Source organism: Protobothrops mucrosquamatus, unplaced genomic scaffold, assembly GCF_001527695.2.
Source record: "Protobothrops mucrosquamatus isolate PMUCROS unplaced genomic scaffold, P.Mucros_1.0 scaffold2566, whole genome shotgun sequence".
In the NCBI taxonomy this organism is placed as follows: domain Eukaryota; kingdom Metazoa; phylum Chordata; class Lepidosauria; order Squamata; family Viperidae; genus Protobothrops; species Protobothrops mucrosquamatus.
The window spans coordinates 64,540-84,827 of NW_015388624.1; the positions used below are offsets into that span (position 1 = coordinate 64,540).

At 44.1% G+C, this 20,288-nt stretch overlaps 1 protein-coding gene across 1 annotated transcript in view; it reads right to left on the reverse strand.

The window, feature by feature from the left end:
• KDR (kinase insert domain receptor) overlaps positions 1–20,288 on the reverse strand; it is a 64,130-nt gene that overhangs the window by 13,566 nt on the left and 30,276 nt on the right. The window contains exons 12-23 of the mRNA XM_029285940.1: positions 19,049–19,172; positions 18,074–18,182; positions 15,945–16,289; positions 13,779–13,925; positions 10,707–10,838; positions 8,527–8,633; positions 7,958–8,093; positions 4,921–5,025; positions 3,699–3,812; positions 2,496–2,589; positions 740–870; positions 161–261 (exon numbers count right to left, since the gene is read on the reverse strand). Coding sequence (XP_029141773.1) covers positions 161–261; positions 740–870; positions 2,496–2,589; positions 3,699–3,812; positions 4,921–5,025; positions 7,958–8,093; positions 8,527–8,633; positions 10,707–10,838; positions 13,779–13,925; positions 15,945–16,289; positions 18,074–18,182; positions 19,049–19,172 — 1,645 coding nt within the window. The remainder of the gene's footprint in view (positions 1–160; positions 262–739; positions 871–2,495; positions 2,590–3,698; positions 3,813–4,920; positions 5,026–7,957; positions 8,094–8,526; positions 8,634–10,706; positions 10,839–13,778; positions 13,926–15,944; positions 16,290–18,073; positions 18,183–19,048; positions 19,173–20,288) is intronic.

The window sequence follows — 20,288 nt, forward strand, 5'->3', positions numbered from 1 at the left end:
ATCAAAGCACTTAGGAGTATCAAGAATGCTCTGAGCTCTTGAATGAATTCCAGACACAAACATTACAGTTTCCTTCTACCAAGCCTCATCCTTATTACAATTATTTCCTGAAGGATGTTGTCATTCTACAAGTGTCATTTCCCTGCAAGAAATTCCTTACTTTCCGGGACGCCAGGAATTCCATCCCCCGAGCCACCTGGAAGCTGTAGCAGATAAGGTCCTCTAGGTTCAGAGATCCTTTGCAAGGATCTTCTGATGTGGCTGTAAAGTAAAATAAATGAATTTATATACAATGCATACTCTGCTGCACATCCTGGGCAACATAGTTAAAACTGGCGATGATGAAATATTTTCCATGGGAACTGCTGAGGGTGGTATCCTCATCGGTTGAATGAACAGAATGGAATATTTTCCATGGGAGATGCCTTTATCTAGACCACAGCTACATTTATTTGTTGTATAACAGGATTTTAAGAAAACCCCCACCGTAGATTAACGAGATATTAACAGTGAATGAATATCCTGGGAACATCTGGCCATGGGTGGTAAAGCTAAGGAAATACCAATTAATAATATTAATAGCCTTACTAATTTGCCCTTGAAGGTTTCTTCTCACAGAAATTAATCCTTGATTTCTCCGGGTTATTTGAGTGTATAGAGGGTTTTATTTCATATATTTTGTTATTCGTTTCAACTTCGGTCGTTAACACTTGCTTAAAAAAAATATGGCAAATCTCACTTTCTCCTTCTTCCACGTCACTGAGGGATCGCTCCTCGCCAAATCCTGAACTTGTTGAGCTCTGGCTGCTTGCAATGCTGTCCAAGCGTTTCTTTAGGTCTGCAGAGAAGTCAATGTGTCCTCGCCCAGATCTGGTATTATTGGCCTGTGGCAATTAAAACAAATAAAGAGCAAAAGAGGCAATCAAATTTGTATCATTGTCTCTGAAGGCAAGAAACAAGAGGGGTGGTGGTGCAAGTTTTTAGTTGCTGGTAAATAATGGAAGCTACATAACAGGAGATGCAACAAAATATGGCAAAGGAGATAGTACGATTTTGTTGGAGCTATATGCAGTATTGGCTTCACACATGCAAAGATTCCACATCATTGGTTAATCTACGCCACCTTCATCCTTCCTTTAATGAATGCCATTGTCGTCCCACATTTTAATGTGGTCTGCCTTTTTTTAGCAGAAATGCTATCGATATAACCCTTGGTTTGACCAAAGTTGGGTGCCCTTGCCTTCAACTGTGCCCAAATGATACTCTTCCACTATCAATACTGAAGTAAGATTAGATGCCTAGCTAGATAGCTTGTTTACATGGAAAGCTACCATTTTGCTCTTTACCTCAGGCAGCAAAATGCTTATGGGAGGCTCTGCTCAGAAATCAGTCCTAGGGAATTTATGTCTGAGCTTTACATGGATTAGACCAGGGACAGGCAACCTTGGCTCTTTTATGACTCGTGGACTTCAACTCCCAGAATTCCTGAGCCAGCATGGCTCAGCTTGGAAACCTCTCCCTTTCCCCTCAGCATGGCTGGCTCAGGAATTCTGGGAGTTGAAGTCCACGAGTCATAAAAGAGCCAAGGTTGCTTACCCCTGGATTAGACTCTTAGTGATAACTATCGTGGATGACCTGGGACTATTGAGTAATATGAGAGACAGACTCTCAAGGAAGCAAATGCTATTGTACCGGAAGAATATTGGCGAAGGCCCCAGAGTGTATCCTGATTAGTCAATGGCTTCATGTTGAAATGTTAAATGTGTACTTTACTGAGAAAAAGAGTGCAGTTGCTCTCCACATCTGTACCCTTCATAATTGCAAAGTGTGAAAGGAGCGTAACAAAAGTAGAAAAAGGGAATGACTGCCACAAAGGAAGGTCTGTGGCTGATGGCAGGCAAGAACCTGAGTTTTCTATTCTTGTTCTAATGCTTTAACCCAGGGATGTCAAACTCAATTTCATTGAGGGCTGCATCAGCATTGCGGTTGCCCTCAGGGGGCCAGGTGGGTGCGGTCTACTGGGTGGGCGTGGATGGAGTGGGTGTGGCCTACTGGGTGGGTGTGGCCAGCTCTACACCGTTCGCGTCAAGGGTGCCTGTGGGGGCCTGGGCAGGAGTGGGACAGATCTGAGGGTCTCTGGCAGAAGGGGGTGGGACCGGGGCAAGCGCCAAGGCATGGTCCACTGGAGGAGCCTCACTGTTCCTCTCAGGCCATGCGGAGGGGGGGCTTATGGAGCTAAGACTGAATGCGTTTCAGCATAGATGGCCACCACAAAATTGTACATTGGCTCCCGGCTGGTCTGGGCCAGGGCCAAGGCAGAAGGGGCCGTTCCCTCACTGTTTCCAGGATGGCTTCGCGGGCCACATGAAACCACTTCGCGGGCCGCATCCGGCCCCCGGGCCTTGTGTTTGACGTGTCTGCTTTAGCCTCTATGTCACACAAAGTTCAACAAATCTCATCATGAATACAGTGAATGGCTGTAAAGATTGCGAAACCTCACCTTGCACAGAACAAAATCATTTCGCTTGCTTCTTAAGTAGACAGACAAATTCCCAAACTTGCAGTATTCCACAATCACCATGAGTGGACCTGAACAAAGTACAGTGAGAAAAAAAAGTCAGATCATGAAAACAGACCAAAGCATGTTCAATATTAAAACAGAAATAGGTCAACCATCATCAGACAGAATCTTACACAAGCCTTCAGATAGGAAGGCACAAGAGTATTAAGCAGTCATCAACCTGCCTCATTGACTAATTCTCTGTAAGTTTTCGGTTAAATAATAAATAATAATAATAATAATAATAATAATAATAATAATAATAATAATAATAATAATAGTAAAGTTGGAAGGGACCTTGGAAGTCATCTAGTCCAACCCCCTGCTCAGGCAGGAAACCCTATACCATTTCAGACAAATGGCCATCCAGTCTCTTCTTAAAAACTTCCAGTGTTGGAGCATTCACCACTTCTGGAGGCAGGTTGTTCCACTGGTTAATTGTTCTAACTGTCAGGAAGTTTCTCCTTAGTTCTAGGTTGCTTCTCTCCTTGATTAGTTTCCACCCGTTGCTTCTTGTCCTGCCTTCAGGCGCCTTGGAAAATTGCTTGACTCCCTCTTTTCTGGGGCAACCCCTGAGATATTGGAACACTGCTATCATGTCACCCCTCATCCTTCTCTTCATTAAACTAGACATACCCAATTCCAGCAACCGTTCCTTATATGCTTTAGCCTCCAGTCCCCTAATCATCTTTGTTGCTCTTCTCTGTATTCTTTCTAGAGTCTCAACATCTTTTTTCCATCCTGATGACCAAAACTGGATGCAGTATTCCAAGTGTGGCCTTACCAAGGCATTGTAAAGTGGCATCAACACTCCACGTGATCTTGATTCTATCCCTCTGTTAATGCAGCCTAGCACTGTGTTGGCCCCTTTGGCAGCTGCAGCACACTGCTGGCATATATTTAAGTGATTGTCCACTAGGACTCCGAGGTCCCTCTCACAGTTACTACCATTGAGCAAGGTACTCCCTACACTATACCTGCTTCGTTTTGTATCTTTTTTCTTCATTGCTGAACTCCAAAAAAGGTCTACAAGGGGAGCTGTCATGTCAATCCATTCATTCACTCATCCATTCAGAGTAAACTCAGTTAATCCAGTTTCTAAGATACATCAGAAATGATCTTGAGTAGCCACACTCACCTCCGGGTTTTGTGCAAGCTCCAAGTAGGTTGACTACATTGAGATGATGGCCAATATGAATAAGAATTTTGAGTTCAGACATCAATGCTCGGTGTTCACTGTGCGTTGCACCCTCTGCAAAGAAAAAGCACAGAAATAATAGCAGTAATAAACTGAATTCTATAGACTGTAGTTGCAATTTATCAGAAGGGCCTCAGTTAGCTGAGCTGCCAACTTCCATTTCAAAGGTAGGGAAGAATTTCAAAATCCATTGGGTCTATCTAGTTTCCTTGCAGCAACATAAGATAAACAGGCACCCTTAAAAGTCTGCTCTAAACCTCGAGTCACATTTACTAAAGCATCTTATAGGAATGGCCACTCTATCTTTTACTTTCCTTGGAGAAATTAACACCTCTATTTTACGTCTATTCTCTCACATTTCAGTAGGTTGAATTACTGTAGACAAGTCTAAATGGTGTGGGGGAGGGGTTGAGTCAAACCACAATAGAGATCAAAATAGTATTTTATCAAGATTTGTGAGCAAGATTAATAGAGATTTGTTGTTATTAGAAACTGCATAGATAATGTGCATAATGTGCATAGGAACTAGGCATTAGTCCATGTGTAAAAGGTTTGCAGAATTTACATATACAAATACCACGGGTAAGGAAAATGATAGCATAGCTATCATGCATAACCCCTCCAGGAAAGTTTATGCAAGCTAAGATTTCAGCCCTGGAATTTGTCCATTGGTCAGAAAATGGCTATATTCTTTCCATTTAGATCAGGGGTGTCAAACTCGCAACGTCCCGTGACGTGTCGCGACGTATCACGACTTTTTTTCCATTGCCGGCAATGGGGTGGGCGCGGTTTCGCCATGACGCATCTGACCCGCGGGCCGGCAGTTTGACACCCCTGGTTTAGATGTTACATGCTTGCTAATATTAAGAGATTTGTAGTGTGTAAAACACTGTCCAGCAACAGCTAATAATTACCCAGAGTAGATGGGAAATGCAGAAATGCATCTGTTAATACAGTCAGATTGTACACATTACCCGCCTTTTGGTAATTATGGATAATTGTCTGAACCAAAGAATAGAGCAGAAGACCCTCTTCCATCCCTAAAACTGCTAAAACCATCTAAATACAATTCTCCTCATCCAAGAATTATAATCTGTGTAACTTTTACTTTTGCTTATCATCACTTCCTTGTTGGGTGAGTATAGAGATTCTTGATTCTTACCTTTAAGCATTTTGACTGCTACAGTTCTACAAGTAGTTGTTTTGTCAATTCCAAATGCATCCGCTTCAATAACTTGACCAAATGCTCCTCGACCAAGTGGCTTTCCTGGATACATGAGAAAAAGAAAAGAGTAATATTCATCCCCAAATGGCAGGACAGAAATTCACCCATTCCCTTAAAAAAAAATGTGGATGAAGGAAGGAAAGGAAAACGCTATCCTAGTTGGCGATCCCTGCAAATTTGTTTCAGTGCTGGCCATGAAAACTTTGTCATCAAATCAAATATAAGGTTGCATTATTTTTGAGTATGTGTGATTATTTTATACTGGTCTAAGGAAGGCAGCAAAATGCAGCAGATCCAGGCAAGAATTTGTTGTTGTTAGTTGCGAAGTCGTGTCCGACCCATCGTGACCCCATGGACAACATTCCTCCAGGCCTTCCTGTCCTCTACCATCTTCTGGAGTCCATTGAAGCTCACGCCTACTGCTTCAGTGACTCCATCCAGCCACCTCATTCTCTGTCGTCCCCTTCTTCTATTGCCATCAATCTTTCCCAGCATTAGGCTCTTCTCCAGTGAGTCAATAGAAAACCCTTAACTAGACCACTATTATTTAGCTACAATCAATCGATCAGAATAGAGCTGGAAGGAACCTTGAAGGTCTTCTAGTCCAGCCCTCTGCTGTTCTCACTGTTAGTAAGTTTCTCCTTAATTCCAGATTGCTTCTCTCCTTGATTAGTTTCCATCGTTTCTTGTCTCGCCTTCTGGTGCTTTGGAAAATAAGTTGACCCCGTTCTGTGTGGCAGCCCGTCAAATACTAGAACACTGCTATCATGTCATCCCTAGTTCTTCTTTTCTCTAGACTAGCTATACCTAAAATCTGCAACTGTTCTTCATATGTTTTATTCTCCAGCCCATTCATCATCTTAGTTGCTCTTCTCTGCAGTTTTTCAAAAGTCTCAACATCTTTTTTGTAACTTGGTAACCAAAACTGGATGCGGTACTCCAGGTGTGGTCTTACTGAGGATTTATAAAGCGGTATTAATACTTCACATGATTTTGATTCTAATATTCTAACGTTCCTGTGAGGCCAGCCAACAGTACTGTAGACATCAGGGGACTGACACCGAGTCGGTGTTTGACCACCGAGTGAGTTTGTAGCTGAAGCAAAATGGGAGCTACAAAATATCCTGATCAACTCCTTTAGTCTAGTCCAGGGGTAGGCAATCTTGGTTCTTTTATGACTCGTGGACTTCAACTCCCAGAATTCCTGAGCCAGCATGGCTCAGCTTGGAAACCTCTCCCTTTCCCCTCAGCATGGCTGGCTCAGGAATTCTGGGAGTTGAAGTCCACGAGTCATAAAAGAGCCAAGGTTGTCCACTCCTGGCCTAGTCTATGGAGATTCTCAGTCATCCAGGTCATGGTTGTCTCAAAGGCAACTATGTTTTCTCCTTGAGGGAGAAGAAGTAAAAGATGTTTCTCTTCTCATCCAAGAAGCTTCCTCGGTTATGACTGGTCCAGTCTTCTTCTTTTTCTTCTTCAAGGAAAAAAAACCCAGTCCACTTGCCTTTTGATTAAAAAAAAAAAAAAGCACTTTGAGAGCTAAACAAAGTCATTCTTCTGTCTGAAGAAGCAACGATGCTGGTGATGTGATCTTGTTCAGCCCCAAGGGTTCAAAATCAGAAACTTGGGGGTCAAGAGTTGCCCACCTAATGTCATTTTAAAGAAAAGACAGGTGCCAGGAAGGGCTGTTCTCCTCCGATGACAAAGTCCTGGCTGCCAGCTGCATAATTCTGACTGTGTGTTTGGGCGACTCTGTGACAAAGGCGTGTATTCTGGTTATCTTGAGTTTCTTTTTTCTTTTTTATTAAATAGCATTTTCAAGATATGGATTCCAACAGCCACAGCTTTGGCACATTCCCTGGGGTGTGGCTTAGCTGAGATTTCACTGCTACACATGATATACTACCAGTGACTTCACCTCTCAGAAATAATGGAAATTACTGATGATGTGCCCTGTCTTTTTCTGTATTCTGCCACACTCCTCTTTGACTGTCTGATGACCTCCCTCCAACTAAAAGATGGGACCTGGCTGGCTTCCAGTGCTAATTAAAACCCATGAACCCTCCTGGGAAACTCAAACATGAACCCGTTGACAAAGAGTAGCCTGTAACACAGCCTATAAACAATCTACAATGTCTACAAATTTACTCTGTGGTCTTAGGAATGCCAATACACTGTTCTGCATTTAAGAATTTTCCCAGTGGAGGGTCCAAGCACAAATGTGATAACATTCTAAGTGTCCTGTGATTTCCCCCAGCCTACAGTAGTGGCCAAAATTGTGGAAACCTTTTGGGAAAAGTGTACAGTAGAAATGCCACCTTTGGTTAAGTTTCCACCAGTATTTCTTCTAATTTTTTTATAACTGTAGCCTTGTTCACTTAATAATACTATTTTGCATTGCTTTCTGGGCAACCAGTCAACTCTTTGCACCATGACTTTAATGTTATTACATTTTACAAGCTCACTAAATGAAAGAACCCCCCCAAAAAACCCCAACCAACTTGATAGCGATCACATAACACACTGACAAATGTCCTCCTCTCAGCTTCAATACATGACATCAATCACTGAATCCTACTGTGGTCTGATTGGCTCCTTGCCAAAACAAGATGACCCCTCATTGGTTCTCTAAACACTCATGCTCATTGGCTACAGTCAGATGAAGGAAAGCTACCTGATCTCAACCTAGGCAAATTGTGCTTCCTTTTTCTGGTTATTTGGCTATAACTTTTCATAGAATACAGTACGGATAATTGAACCAACTTTGTTGCATTACATTCTTGATTAAATTATCTTTCCATTGATATATAATTTTATGGTACTACCACCACCCCCCAAAAAAGTGGTGTTATTAGCCATCAAACCTCAAAAGTACACTTTCCACAATTTTGACCACTACTGTATATCCACCCGCAAAAAGTTCTAGTTTCGTGGCTATCAGGACAAACACATATTGGTCCGAAGGAAGAGACCACACCTAGCTTCAGCCTATCCCGAGGGAACTCCCATTTATTGGCATCGTAAGGGAGACGTTCACACTGCTCATCCATAGGGACTTCATCGGGATCCATGATGATAGATAGGTAGCCAGCTTTCAGTTCTCCTCCGTTGGCCTGAAAGAAACACAATATCAACACTAGTCACTTATACTTAACCGTTGAGTCATCTGCCATTTCTCACATTTACTAGCATTGTTAAGATTTGAAGGGTGGTGGGTTGTTGTTGTTTTTTTGCCAGAAACGCAAGAATGTTGTTTCCCAATACGGCTCCACGAGGTATGTACCCATCAGCCATCGTTAGAAACTTGCTTTATTAATATCTGAAAAGAGGACTCCATTTTTCTCCCTCCCCATCAATTAAAAGCAAAATATTTGCATGCCTTCAGTGCTCTACAGGAATGTGACGCCCCAAGAAAGAGGGAGAGGGGGAGCAGCCTCTGTTGGTTTCAAGACAAAGCCGAGAAGCAGACAAAAGGATACACGTCAGGTTTCATTTGTTATGCAAGACTAATGCCAACAGACAGGGGGGAAGAGTTGGTTTCATTACCCGTTTAACAGTCCGGAGAATGATTACAAGGAGTAGCCAGAAGAACATGGCAATGACTGCTGTTCCAACGAGAATAATGAGCTCAAGGTTTCTTTTCTCATCGGTCCCTGGGAAGAAACAATGACATGATTCATTGATAGGATCCAAAGCTGTTGGAACAGGTCATCGGCTGAAATACTTAAAGGGCACTCTTGTCCAAGAAAGAAAAAAAATTAGATGCCCAACACCTAACAAGTCTAAGACCCAAAACAAAAAACAAAAACCCACAACCTGTCAAGAAAATATCATATTTTTCTTCGGGACAAAATACAACCACCATCATCCTGTACCACACAAGTACTGAGCACAAATACTGATTACAATACTGTCCTGTTAAACATATGATCAAGTTCTTCTTTACTATTCTAGTATAAGCCAGAGGTTCACATGGCCAGAGATTCACATGGCCAGAGATTCACGTAGCCAGAGATTCACATAGTTAGAGATTCACATAGCCAAAGATTCACATAGCCAGAGATTCACGTAGCCAGAGATTCACATAGTTAGAGATGGTTTTCCCAGTTGCAATGTATGGCTGTGGAAGTTGGACCATAAGAAAGGCTGAGCGCCAAAGAATTGAGGCCTTTGAACTATGGTGCTGGAGAAGACTCCTGCGAGTCCCCTGGACTGCAAGGCGATCAAAGCGGTCAGTCCTAGAGGAGATCAACCCTGACTGCTCTTTAGAAGGCCAGATCCTGAAGTTGAAACTCAAGTACTTTGGCCACCTAATGAGAAGGAAGGACTCCCTGGAGAAGAGCCTAATGCTGGGAAAGATGGAGGGCAATAGAAGAAGGGGACAACAGAGAATGAGGTGGCTGGATGGAGTCACTGAAGCAGTAGGCATGAGCTTAAATGGACTCCAGAAGATGGTAGAGGACAGGAAGGCCTGGAGAAAAGTTGTCCATGGGGCCGCGATGGGTCGGACACGACTTTGCAACTAACAACAACAACAAAGAACTAAAATCTGATCTTATTAAGCTGGACCCCTTAGAGTGGGTAGAACTAAATATTAAATGTCATCCTCCTACTGCTGCTTCTATTTTTTATTTTTATTGTTAATACTTTGGTGGGATTAAGGAGACAGTTGGTGCCTAAGCCTTTTGCCCCTTAAAATTCACCCAAATTATGCAAAATAGGCCCCGGATTCACTTCGTTTTAGGGTTTGGGTCTCAACAAGCCATGGATAGTCTAGTGCAAATTTCACCCAATGACCCATCAGCCGCAAGAAGGACCTTCTGACCCATCATCCAATCTGGCCGATCAAGAAAGATCGCCGATGCTTGATGTCCTTTGTCATTGGTTTAACCAGATGATGTTAGGCGCTGAACTTAAGAATTGAAGCTATTTAAAGAAGGAGTCCTAGTCTAAATGGCTATGTAGATAGTGGGCTTCCTTACTAAATATCAACAAGGATGAGGATACTCATTTCCAAGTGAGTAATGCATTACTGCAGCATTAAAGGCCCCCTTTCCGATTTATGCTTGGGTGTTTTGCTCTGACTGATAGACCAGGGCTTTTCAACCTGTTCACCCATTGTACCACTTTTAGGATATGGCAACATCTGAGTACCACCAGTCGCCTAGCAAGGTGTCAAAAACTTGATGACCAAAAATAAAAAAGGAAAAAAGTGATAAAGTACAGGTAGTCCTCGACTTACAACAGTTCGCTTAGTGACTGTTCGAATTTACAATGGCACTGAAAAAAGTGCCCCCCCCAAGCCACAGCCGAGCAAGACATTTGCCTGCCCGCCGGGTTGCACTCTTCTGCCTGTCCGAGGTTTCCATTGTTGTGAGCATTTCTGTTGAGGATTGCCAGCGGGGGTGGGGGGTGTTTGGTTTTTATTCCCCCCGTCTGCTGGGTGGTTGCAGCAGGTTTTGGTCACTTCACATGAGCCTGGGACACTGTGACCATCATAAATATGAATCAGTTGCCAAGCATCTGAATGTAAATCACAAGACCCTGGAGATGCTGCAACATTCCAGCTGATCACTATCAATTGATCTAGTAGCATCTGGACTTGCATTAACAGAGTTAATCCAATTCTAAGGAGTTAGCTAGTAGAGTTAAGCCAATTCTAAGGATAAATGACCCAGAAAGTAAGACTTTCCCCCATCAGCCTGGACATGCATAGTGTCACCAACCTTCCACTTCAAAAAATGCAGCTGCTTTTGTACAACCCAGGACATTGCAGGCGTAGCACATATAAAGGCCTTCGTCTTCCTTTCTCACCCGTTGTATGGTCAGACGTTGGTTCCCGTCTTTCAGGACGATACCTTGCAGCAGACACAACAAGAAGGACAAAGAACTTATTTTGCTATAACTTGGTTGACTCTGTGGTTAAAATGAAAATACTGAGGTACAAGCATTTCTCGTTTGGGACTTCCTTCTCATCCCACATGAAAGAAAACCAAACTGGAGCATTCTAAAACTCCACATTACATTTTTCTTTTTGAATAACTGAACTACGGAGCTGGAGGTAGCATTTATCTCAGTGGTTCTCAACCTTTTTAATGCCGTGACCCCCAAGGACTAAACCGGTCGTAAGTCAAGGACTAAACCGGTCGTAAGTCGAGGATTAAACCGGTCGTAAGTTGAGGACTACCCAACCGGTCGTAAGTCGAGGACCTTCCCTGCCCGCGAGCGCCGCGCATGCGTGGTTCCACCCCCTGAGCCGGCCGAGGCGTAGCTGGCAAGCGGCAGAGACGGAGCAGGCCGACCACCAGCTGGCCCAGCTCAAGGGAGGTAAGGCACCCGCCAGAAAAGGGGGAAAAAAATGGCGGACAGCCTTGCTTGGCGACCCCCATGAAATGGTTGATCGACCCCAAATGGGGTCGCGACCCATAGGTTGAGAACCGCTGGTTTATCTGAACCTGAGCTTATCTGGATAGGCAACCTGGAATTAAGGAGAAACTTCCTAACAGTGAGAACAATTAACCAGTGGAACAGATTGTCTTCAGAAATTGTGGGTGCTTCATCACTGGAGTTTTTATGAAAAGAATGGACAGCCACCTGTCTGAAATGGTATAGGGCAGTGATGGCGAACCTTTGAAAGACCGAGTGCCCAAACTGCAACCCAAAACCCACTTATGTATTGCCGCGGGCCGGATGGGCGTGACCCGCTGGGTGGCCGTAGCCCGCTGGGTGTGGCTACGGTGGTCATGGCAGATGGGTGGGCGTGGCCAGCTCAATGTTGCTCCTGTGGGGGCCGGGCAGGGTTGGGGGAGATCCAGGGCGTCTCTGGCGGGTAGGGCATTGGGTAGGAAGCTCGTCCTGCGGGGGTGAGGCGAGGCAAGGCGAGGCAGGGCGGGGGTGCCATTGTCGCAAGGCAAGGTGAGGCAGGGGCCGGGGTGGCTGCTGCCTGACACCATCGGCCCCCGCACACAGAGGCCAGCGAGCGCATGGGTGCTGGGATGCATCCGGCCACGTGGGACCTCTGCGAGTTAGCAGGTGGTTGGTTGAAGAGGATGGTTGCCATCTCCAGGGCATGGCATGCGTGCCCACAGAGAGGGCTCTGAGTGCCGCCTCTGGTACGAAGGCCATAGGTTCGCCACCACCGGTATAGGGTCTCCTGCTTGAGCAGGGAGTTGGACTAGATGACCTCCAAGGTCTCTTCCAGTTCTATTCTGATTGATTGAATGGATTGGGAATAGGGTGGGGTCGGTTAGAGTTGGGGTTAGGGTTAGGATTTTTTTTAAATAACATTCTTAATATTTAGCAAACAGCATGTTGTCTGGATTCATGCATTTAAAAAAACAAAGAATAGTAACTAATTATCATAAACAATATGTTAATTAATCGCTCAATAGTCTTTTTCTTACTAGTATATATATTCAGTGTTACATATCACATTCCTTTCTCTCTAACTCGTTTTTCTAGCCATTGATAAAAATTATCCCATGTTCTAAAATACACTGAATCTTCTTTCTCTTTTATCTTTTAAAGCCAATCTATCCATTTCTGCACACTGTAAAATTTTCTCAGTTAGTACTTCTTCAGTTAGTAAATTTTCATTTTTCCAATATTGGGCAAATACAATTCTTGCTGTAGTCAGTACATGTAAAATTAAATATATGCAGTCTTTCCCATAATTTGCTGCTATTATTCCTAACAAAAATAATTCTGGCTTAAAGTCTATTTGGTTTTTTTTTGGACTTGATTTTTGTGCTGAGGTACAGCCCTGACATATATAGTCATGATAACGGAGATACAATATGAGTAAAACCAGCTCAACACATTTCTAGGCCTAGTAGAAGCTTCCAGTCAAAGTGCAGGATTTCAGTACCAATCTGAGAACTGTAAATATAATTAACCAATAGTTCAGTGATGGCGAACCTTTTAGAGACCGAGTGCCCAAACTGCAACCCAAAACCCACTTATGCATCGTCGGGTGCCAGGTGGGTGTGGCCCATTGGGTGGGTGTGGCCCATTGGATGGGTGTGGTCCATTGGATGGGCGTGGCTGCGGTGGTAACGGCAGACTGGGTGGGACTAAAAAGTTCAATCAATCAATTCCAACTTTGCAAGATCTTTTTTTTTCCCGCGAGAAGTTGAAATTGACTGATTGAAACTTTTTTATATATATATATACACGGCAGCGGAGGCCTAAAGCAAAAAGATTTTATAAAACCCAGCTGAAGGCCTAGGACTGGGGCGACAGCACGCATGCCCACAGAGAGGGCTCTGAGTGCCGCCTCTGGCACCCGTGCCATAGGTTCGCCACCACTGCAATAGTTGGTTGGACTTTAGACATCTATTTCTCCTGATGGGACTTATATCTTTTATCATTTTTCGTTTAATCAGCTTTTTGTCAATTTTTTTTGTTTAGTCATTTTGTTTAATCACAAAAAATAAATCAACGGCCCTGGTTTTTCATGGTGCAACCCTTCAACATGATAAATGAATTGTATAATGCTCCTTGGGAATAAAATTGATGATTTACTAGGGTTAGAATTGGGCAAGAAATTAATGCAGCTCTTATTAAAAGATATAACTGACCGACATCAGCAGGAGAGGTAGTAAATGTCAGGGGGGGAAAAATAGACTCTGCTTCCCAACAACATCACAGTTTTGTTCACTAAATGATCAATAAGGACTGATAGGAGCATTTAAGAGACATAATAGAAAAAAAGTATTTCTTGGATAAGCAATAATTGACCTTTGCAACATCAACAGGCGTTTTAACCTAAGCAACTGGATAGAGGAGAACTTTCTCACCTGAATCTTCAATAAGAGAATTGTTGTTTTTAAACCAAGTGATGTGTGGGGAAGGGATCCCACTTGCCGTGCAAACAACTTCTATTGTTTCGCCAATGTTGGTGGTCTGATTCTGAGGGTGTCCTGTAATTGTGGGTGCCACTGGTTCTGTTTGCAAGAAATATACATGTTAAGAGCAGGTCCTGGAAAATGCCCCTTTAGGAAGGCAAAGCTGAAAGCAATGGATGCTTCATTAGACTCAATGGGAGGAATATACAATGGTTAGTAGCCTTGCTGTAAGTTCTTTCCTAAAATTGCAGAATGAGCACAAAATGTTCCAGCATAAATACAGGGAATTTGTTCGTGTCAATTAAATTTCTAATTTATTTCAGATGCACAACCTAAATCCCTGGGAGATGGGAATACAGCCCCTAGATCAGTGGTTCTCAACCTTTTTAATGCCGCGACCCCAACCGGTCGTAAGTCGAGACTAAACCGGTCGTAAGTCGACTACCCAACCGGTCGTAAGTCGAGGACTACCCAACCGGTCGTAAGTTGAGGACTTTCCCTGCCCGGGAGCGCCGCACATGCGTGGTTCCGCCCCCTGCGCCGGCCGAGGCGTAGCTGGCAAGCGGCAGAGACGGAGCAGGCCGACCACCAGCTGGCCCAGCTCAAGGGAGGTAAGGCACCCGCCGGAAAAGGGGAAAAAAATGGCGGACAAAAAAAATGGCGGACAGCCTTGCTTGGCGACCCCCGTGAAATGGTTGATCGACCCCAAATGGGGTCCCGACCCATAGGTTGAGAACCACTGCCCTAGATACTGTAAATCTGATCAAATTTAATGGTTAAAGTAAAAAAAAAAAAAAACAGGGAACGCATCTGGAATGTAGTCATAATAACTCAACTTGATTTCCATTCACTGTCAATGAAATCAAATGCATTTTTTTCTCTAGCAACACCCACTACTTTTGGAATGTGGTCTCTTGCACATCATTCAAGTATTAATGCAGCCTTTGGCCCCATAAAGTTGCACAACCCAACCAATGGCTTACCCAGTAAATAAACCTGCAAGAAAAGACACACTTTTGAGAACAATCTTTAAATATATTTATTTTGGTATGCTGCATTTTGATCTGTATTTTCTGGCTTTGTACAATGATCACTGCTTAAGTGTTAAATTGCTCTAGGGTGGCCTCCTTGGACAATGACTGTCGAAACTAACAGCACAATTTCCTGTTATTTGGAGCCTGGGAAATGCATGAAAATTATAGGGTGATTTCCAAGCTTGCCATTGGATAAAACCTGATGGGCTCTCTGTGTCCACCATATAGAGTCTTTGTCTACCAATAAAATTAATTGTCCTGGCTGTAGAGCATTTAGGGGGACACTACAGTTAAAGCTAGGAGCATATACAGAAACACAGGTGAACCCCCTCATCCATAATCAGTGGAACTATCTGCCTCCAGAAGTGGTGACTGCTCCAACACTGAAAGTCGTTAAGAAGAGACTGGACAGCCATTTGTCTGAAATGGTATAGGGCTTCCTGCCTGAGCAGGGGGTTGGACTAGAAGACCTCCAAGGTCCCTTCCAACTCTATTATTATTATTATATTATTATTTTGGCCTGCTATTGTTGTTGTTGTTAATTGTGAAGTCGTGTCCGGCCCATCGCGACCCCATGGACCACGTTCCTCCAGGCCTTCCTGTCCTCTACCATCTTCTGGAGTCCATTTAAGCTCATGCCTACTGCTTCAGTGACTCCATCCAGCCCCCTCATTCTCTGTCGTCCCTTTCTTCTATTGCCCTCAATCTTTCCCAGCATTAGGCTCTTCTCCAGTGAGTCCTTCCTTCTCATTAGGTGGCCAAAGTATTTGAGTTTCCACTTCAGGATCTGGCCTTCTAAAGAGCAGTCGGGGTTGATCTCTTCTAGGACTGACCAGTTTGAACGCCTTGCAGTCCAAGGGACTTGCAGGAATCTTCTCCAGCACCATAGTTCAAAGGCCTCCATTCTTTGGCGCTCAGCCTTTCTTATGGTCCAATTTTCACAGCCATACATTGCAACTGGGAAAACCATGGCCTTGACTATACTCACTGGCCTACTGTTGGGTGGATTCAATTTGGGTGAGAAATAAATCGAATAAAATTGAATGCAACATTTCCCCTGGTGGTCACACAGCATTGAGCTTACCATGAATGGAGAGATGTTTGACATGGCAATGTTGAGTTTTACTCTTTCTATCCAGAGCGATGCACACGTACTCCCCGCCATCTTGGAAGGTGATATTGTGGAGAAAGAGACTCAGGGTAACGTTCTCCCTGTTGACCTTCATGGTGGTGCCATTTAGTTTCTGGAGGGCCTCCAAATTCTTGCAAACAGGCATAGGAACTCTATCCAAGCGAGTCCCTGAAACGTGAGGGCTGAATTTAAACCAGTTGAGGTTTTGAAAGGTGTGCTTGTCTGCGGTGCATTGCAAGGTTACGTTGTGCTTCTTAGTAGGCTGGCCTTGAGGCTGAAGGCTGATCTCAAGGCCTCCTGGGAATGAAAGAATAAGAATAAAAGAAAAGAATCAGAAAGGATCTAAAGCAGTGGTCCCCCAACCTTTGCAGCTTGGCAGCCCAGCTGAGGGAGAGAGGGAACCGTGCCACATGAGCGGTGGGCTCGTGCGTGCGCACAGCTCAACTCACGTGAGGGGCAGACCGGCATCCATACGCATACGCATGCAGCTCGACTAGTCGAGCTGTGCACTGCCAACCCGCCACTCGCGCAGCCCGGTTCCCCTCTCCCCCCCCAGCCGTGTGAGGTGCAGTGTGCGAGTTACAAGCGCAGGCATGCGCCCCAGCCTGTCACTCGCACGAGTCCAGCTGTGCGTGCGCACGTGTGCCACTTTGCCATTCGCGCGGCCTGGTTGTAAATGGGCCACGGCCCCATAGTGGACTGCAGTCCAGGGATTGGGGACCCCGATCTAAAAGAAATTATCAGAGAGCCATTGCCTGTCACGCTCTAAGAAAGAATAATGTTTGATGAGTCTTATATTGAAATATTCCGAGATCTCTTCGGAGGCATCTAATAGGAAAGCATCCACAATCACTCAGGCAAAGCCTCACTCACCCCTTTTCACATGTATGAAAAAGGAAGGTTTGATCAAGCAATTGAGACCGCCATCTTAAGCTTTTTTTTTTTTTTTTTTTTTTTTTACTTTCCTGGAAATGGTCATTGAGAAAATGAGTGGACTGTATTACTACTGGTTACTTCAAGGATGGGCTATAGCAGTGATGGCGAACCTTTTAGAGACCGAGTGCCCAAATCACACCCCAAAACCCACTTATTTATCTCCGGGTGCCAGGTGGGCATGGCCCACTGGGTGGGCGTGGCTGTGGTCATGGCAGACTGGGTGTGGCCAAGGTGGGCGTGGTCACCTCGATGTTGTTCGTGGGGAGGGACGCCTGTGGGGGACGGGCAGGGTTGGGGGAGATCCAGGGGGTCTCTGGCAGGTGGGGCGGTGGGCAGGAGGCTCGTCCTGCGGGGTGAGGCGAGGCAAGGCGAGGTAGGGTGGGGGTGCCATTGTTGCAGGGCAAGGCGAGGCAGGGGCCGAGGCGGCGGCTGCCTGACACCATCGGCCCCCGCACACAGAGGCCAGCGAGCGTACGGGGGCCGACAGTGTCCGTCAGCAGCCACAGCCCCACTCTGGGGCTCCGCAGCCCGCCGTCAGCAGTTCAGAGAAGCCGCCTCTGAGCTGGACGGACGGCGGACAGCTGAGGAGGCGATGCAGTGGGTCGTGCTCACAAAAAGAAGAGCATGCAAGGCCAGGAGGGATGGGACAGGGGGGAGGGAAACCAGCCATGCTGGGATGCATCCGGGCACATGGGACCTCGGCGAGTTAGTGGGCAGCTGGTTGAAGAGGGACGGTTGCCATCTCTGGGGCATGGTGTGCGTGCCCACAGAGAGGGCTCTGAGTGCCGCCTCTGGCACCCGTGCCATACGTTCGCCACCACTGGGCTACAGGCTGAAAAGAGCATTCTTTCAACCAGAGTGGATGGAACTTAAACTTCTGAGAAAGGTTTAAGGAAGGATGCCATAAGCCTGACCTTTGACCCTAGGCATCCCATTTCAAATTCTGAAACATCCACCCCCAAATCTGGAAGGTTTTTCCCATTTTGAACCCATCAAAACAGACTGGGTGTTCCTTGATCCCCAAAAGCCTGGCCTTCCTGCCATGATCGTTTACATTCATTTGGGAAGTATTTCCATGCACACATAATCAACAGGAGGGCAGGCTCAGAAAAATGTGGTAGATGTGTTCAGAAAGCAAGACTTACTAGTTACATGAAAGGAGATGACTCTTTCACCCTCTCCAGCTTTATTATTTGCTACACATCTGTACAAGGTGGACACATTTGCTGCTTGAACGGTGAGGCTGCTAACAGTCTACAAGAGAAAAAGTCAAGTGGGCTCTATGATTAAACAATACATTTATTTTAAAAAGAAAAAGTCAAGGGGTTTAAGGCTAAAATCGTGAACTGGTCTCTTGAAAAATGAGTCAATGGAACATGTCACCATATTAGTTTATCCAGGCTATTCCTTCTACTGCAACACAGATCCACCCTTGTTTGATGTATCCTATTGGCATCTGAAATTTAGATGATCAGTTGACTACCCTCTGGGGTGAATAGAAATAAAACTGTTGATCATTTCTCAACTCTCTTGCAACAATGGTTAATAGAGAGTTTATTGTTGCCCATAAAAATCCAGAGATGAAGTGAAGCTGAAAAACCAGCACACATCTTTCCAGACATAACCCTGACTCATATAAAACTTAGACCCATTGAGTTCAGAATGAATTTCCTGCTAAGAGTCGATTCATTGACCTAAGAATTGTAATATAAATAGAGAAAGATATTAAATAATGTTGCATAAAACTGCAGCTTGAAGCTATAAAGCAGTGGTCCTCAAACTTGGCAACTTTCAGACTTTTGGACTTCAATTCCCAGAATTCCTCAGCCAACCCTGGCTGGCTGAGGAATTCTGGGAGTTGAAGTCCACAAGTCTTAAAGTTGCCAAGTTTGAAGACCACTGCTATAAAGGAAACTTACTAGAGAAAAGCCATTATCTTATGGGGCTTAACTCCAAATAAACACATATAGGACTGTCATCATCATAATTTCTATATTGCTTCTCATATCATATTAAAATCTTATTGATGCACAGCAAGAGTTGCAATGTAGCAACTTAGGGCCTGCTACCAAACTTTCCAACAGCTTTGCAAACAGCAAATAAGGAAATCAATATCTCACCTTCATTTTCCCAGCCACAGCAACAAACTGATCTTTTAGGATCTCAATCTGATTTCCACCTCTTCGGTCTGCTATGGTTTTCCATTTCTTACACGCATAGGGATTATTCCCGATTCCAGCTTGGCTGAGAAAAACATAAGAACTGTCATCTTATACATCTATGCTTTGCTAACAAAATTATCGCCAAAAAGGCATCACAATTGTTAACAGCAGGTGGCAAATTACAATTTTTCCTGCAATGTTCATTGTGGAGCATTGTGGAGTATTCTCCCTACAATACACTAAGATGGTTTACTGGCCAGATATTATTATAATAATAATAATAATAATAATAATAATAATAATAATAATAATAATAATAATAATAATAATAATAATAATAATAATAATAATAATAATAATAAAGTTGGAAGGGACCTTCAAGGTCATCTAGTCCAACCCCCTACTCAGGCAGGAAACCCTATACCGTTTCAGACAAATGGCTGTCCAGTCTCTTCTTAAAAACTTCCAGTGTTGGAGCATTCACCGCTTCTGGAGGCAGGTTGTTCCACTGGTTAATTGTTCTAACTGTCAGGAAGTTTCTCCTTAGTTCTAGGTTGCTTCTCTCCTTGATTAGTTTCCATCCGTTGCTTCTTGTCCTGCCTTCAGGCGCTTTGGAGGATAGCTTGACTCCCTCTTCTTTGTGGCAGCCCTTGAGAGATTGGAACACTGCTATCATGTCCCCCCTCGTCCTTCTCTTCATTAAACTAGACATACCCAATTCCAGCAACTGTTCCTTATATGTTTTAGTCTCCAGTCCCCTAATCATCTTTGTTGCTCTTCTCTGTACTCTTTCTAGAGTCTCAACGTCTTTTTTACATCGTGGTGACCAAAACTGGATGCAGTATTCCAAGTGTGGCCTTACCAAGCCATTGTAAAGTGGTATTAATACTTCACTTAATATCTTGCCCTTATATACGTTTAATTTAGACCTTTTGAGTGTTTTTGTCTTTGTTGTTTTAAAAAGTTTTCAGTATTTTTAACTAATACATTTTCTGAATTGTAAGCTACCCAGACTCATTGACTAAGATTGGTAGCTATAGAAATTGAATGAATGAATGATGAATTAATTAATTATATTATATTAATTAATTAATTAATTAATATAAATTGTCAGAAAAGTGAGGTTAAAAACCATGCACCAGTGATCCCACTTTGTGTGAATCACTTGGAGTAGGGAAATGAAACCATCTCATTAAGA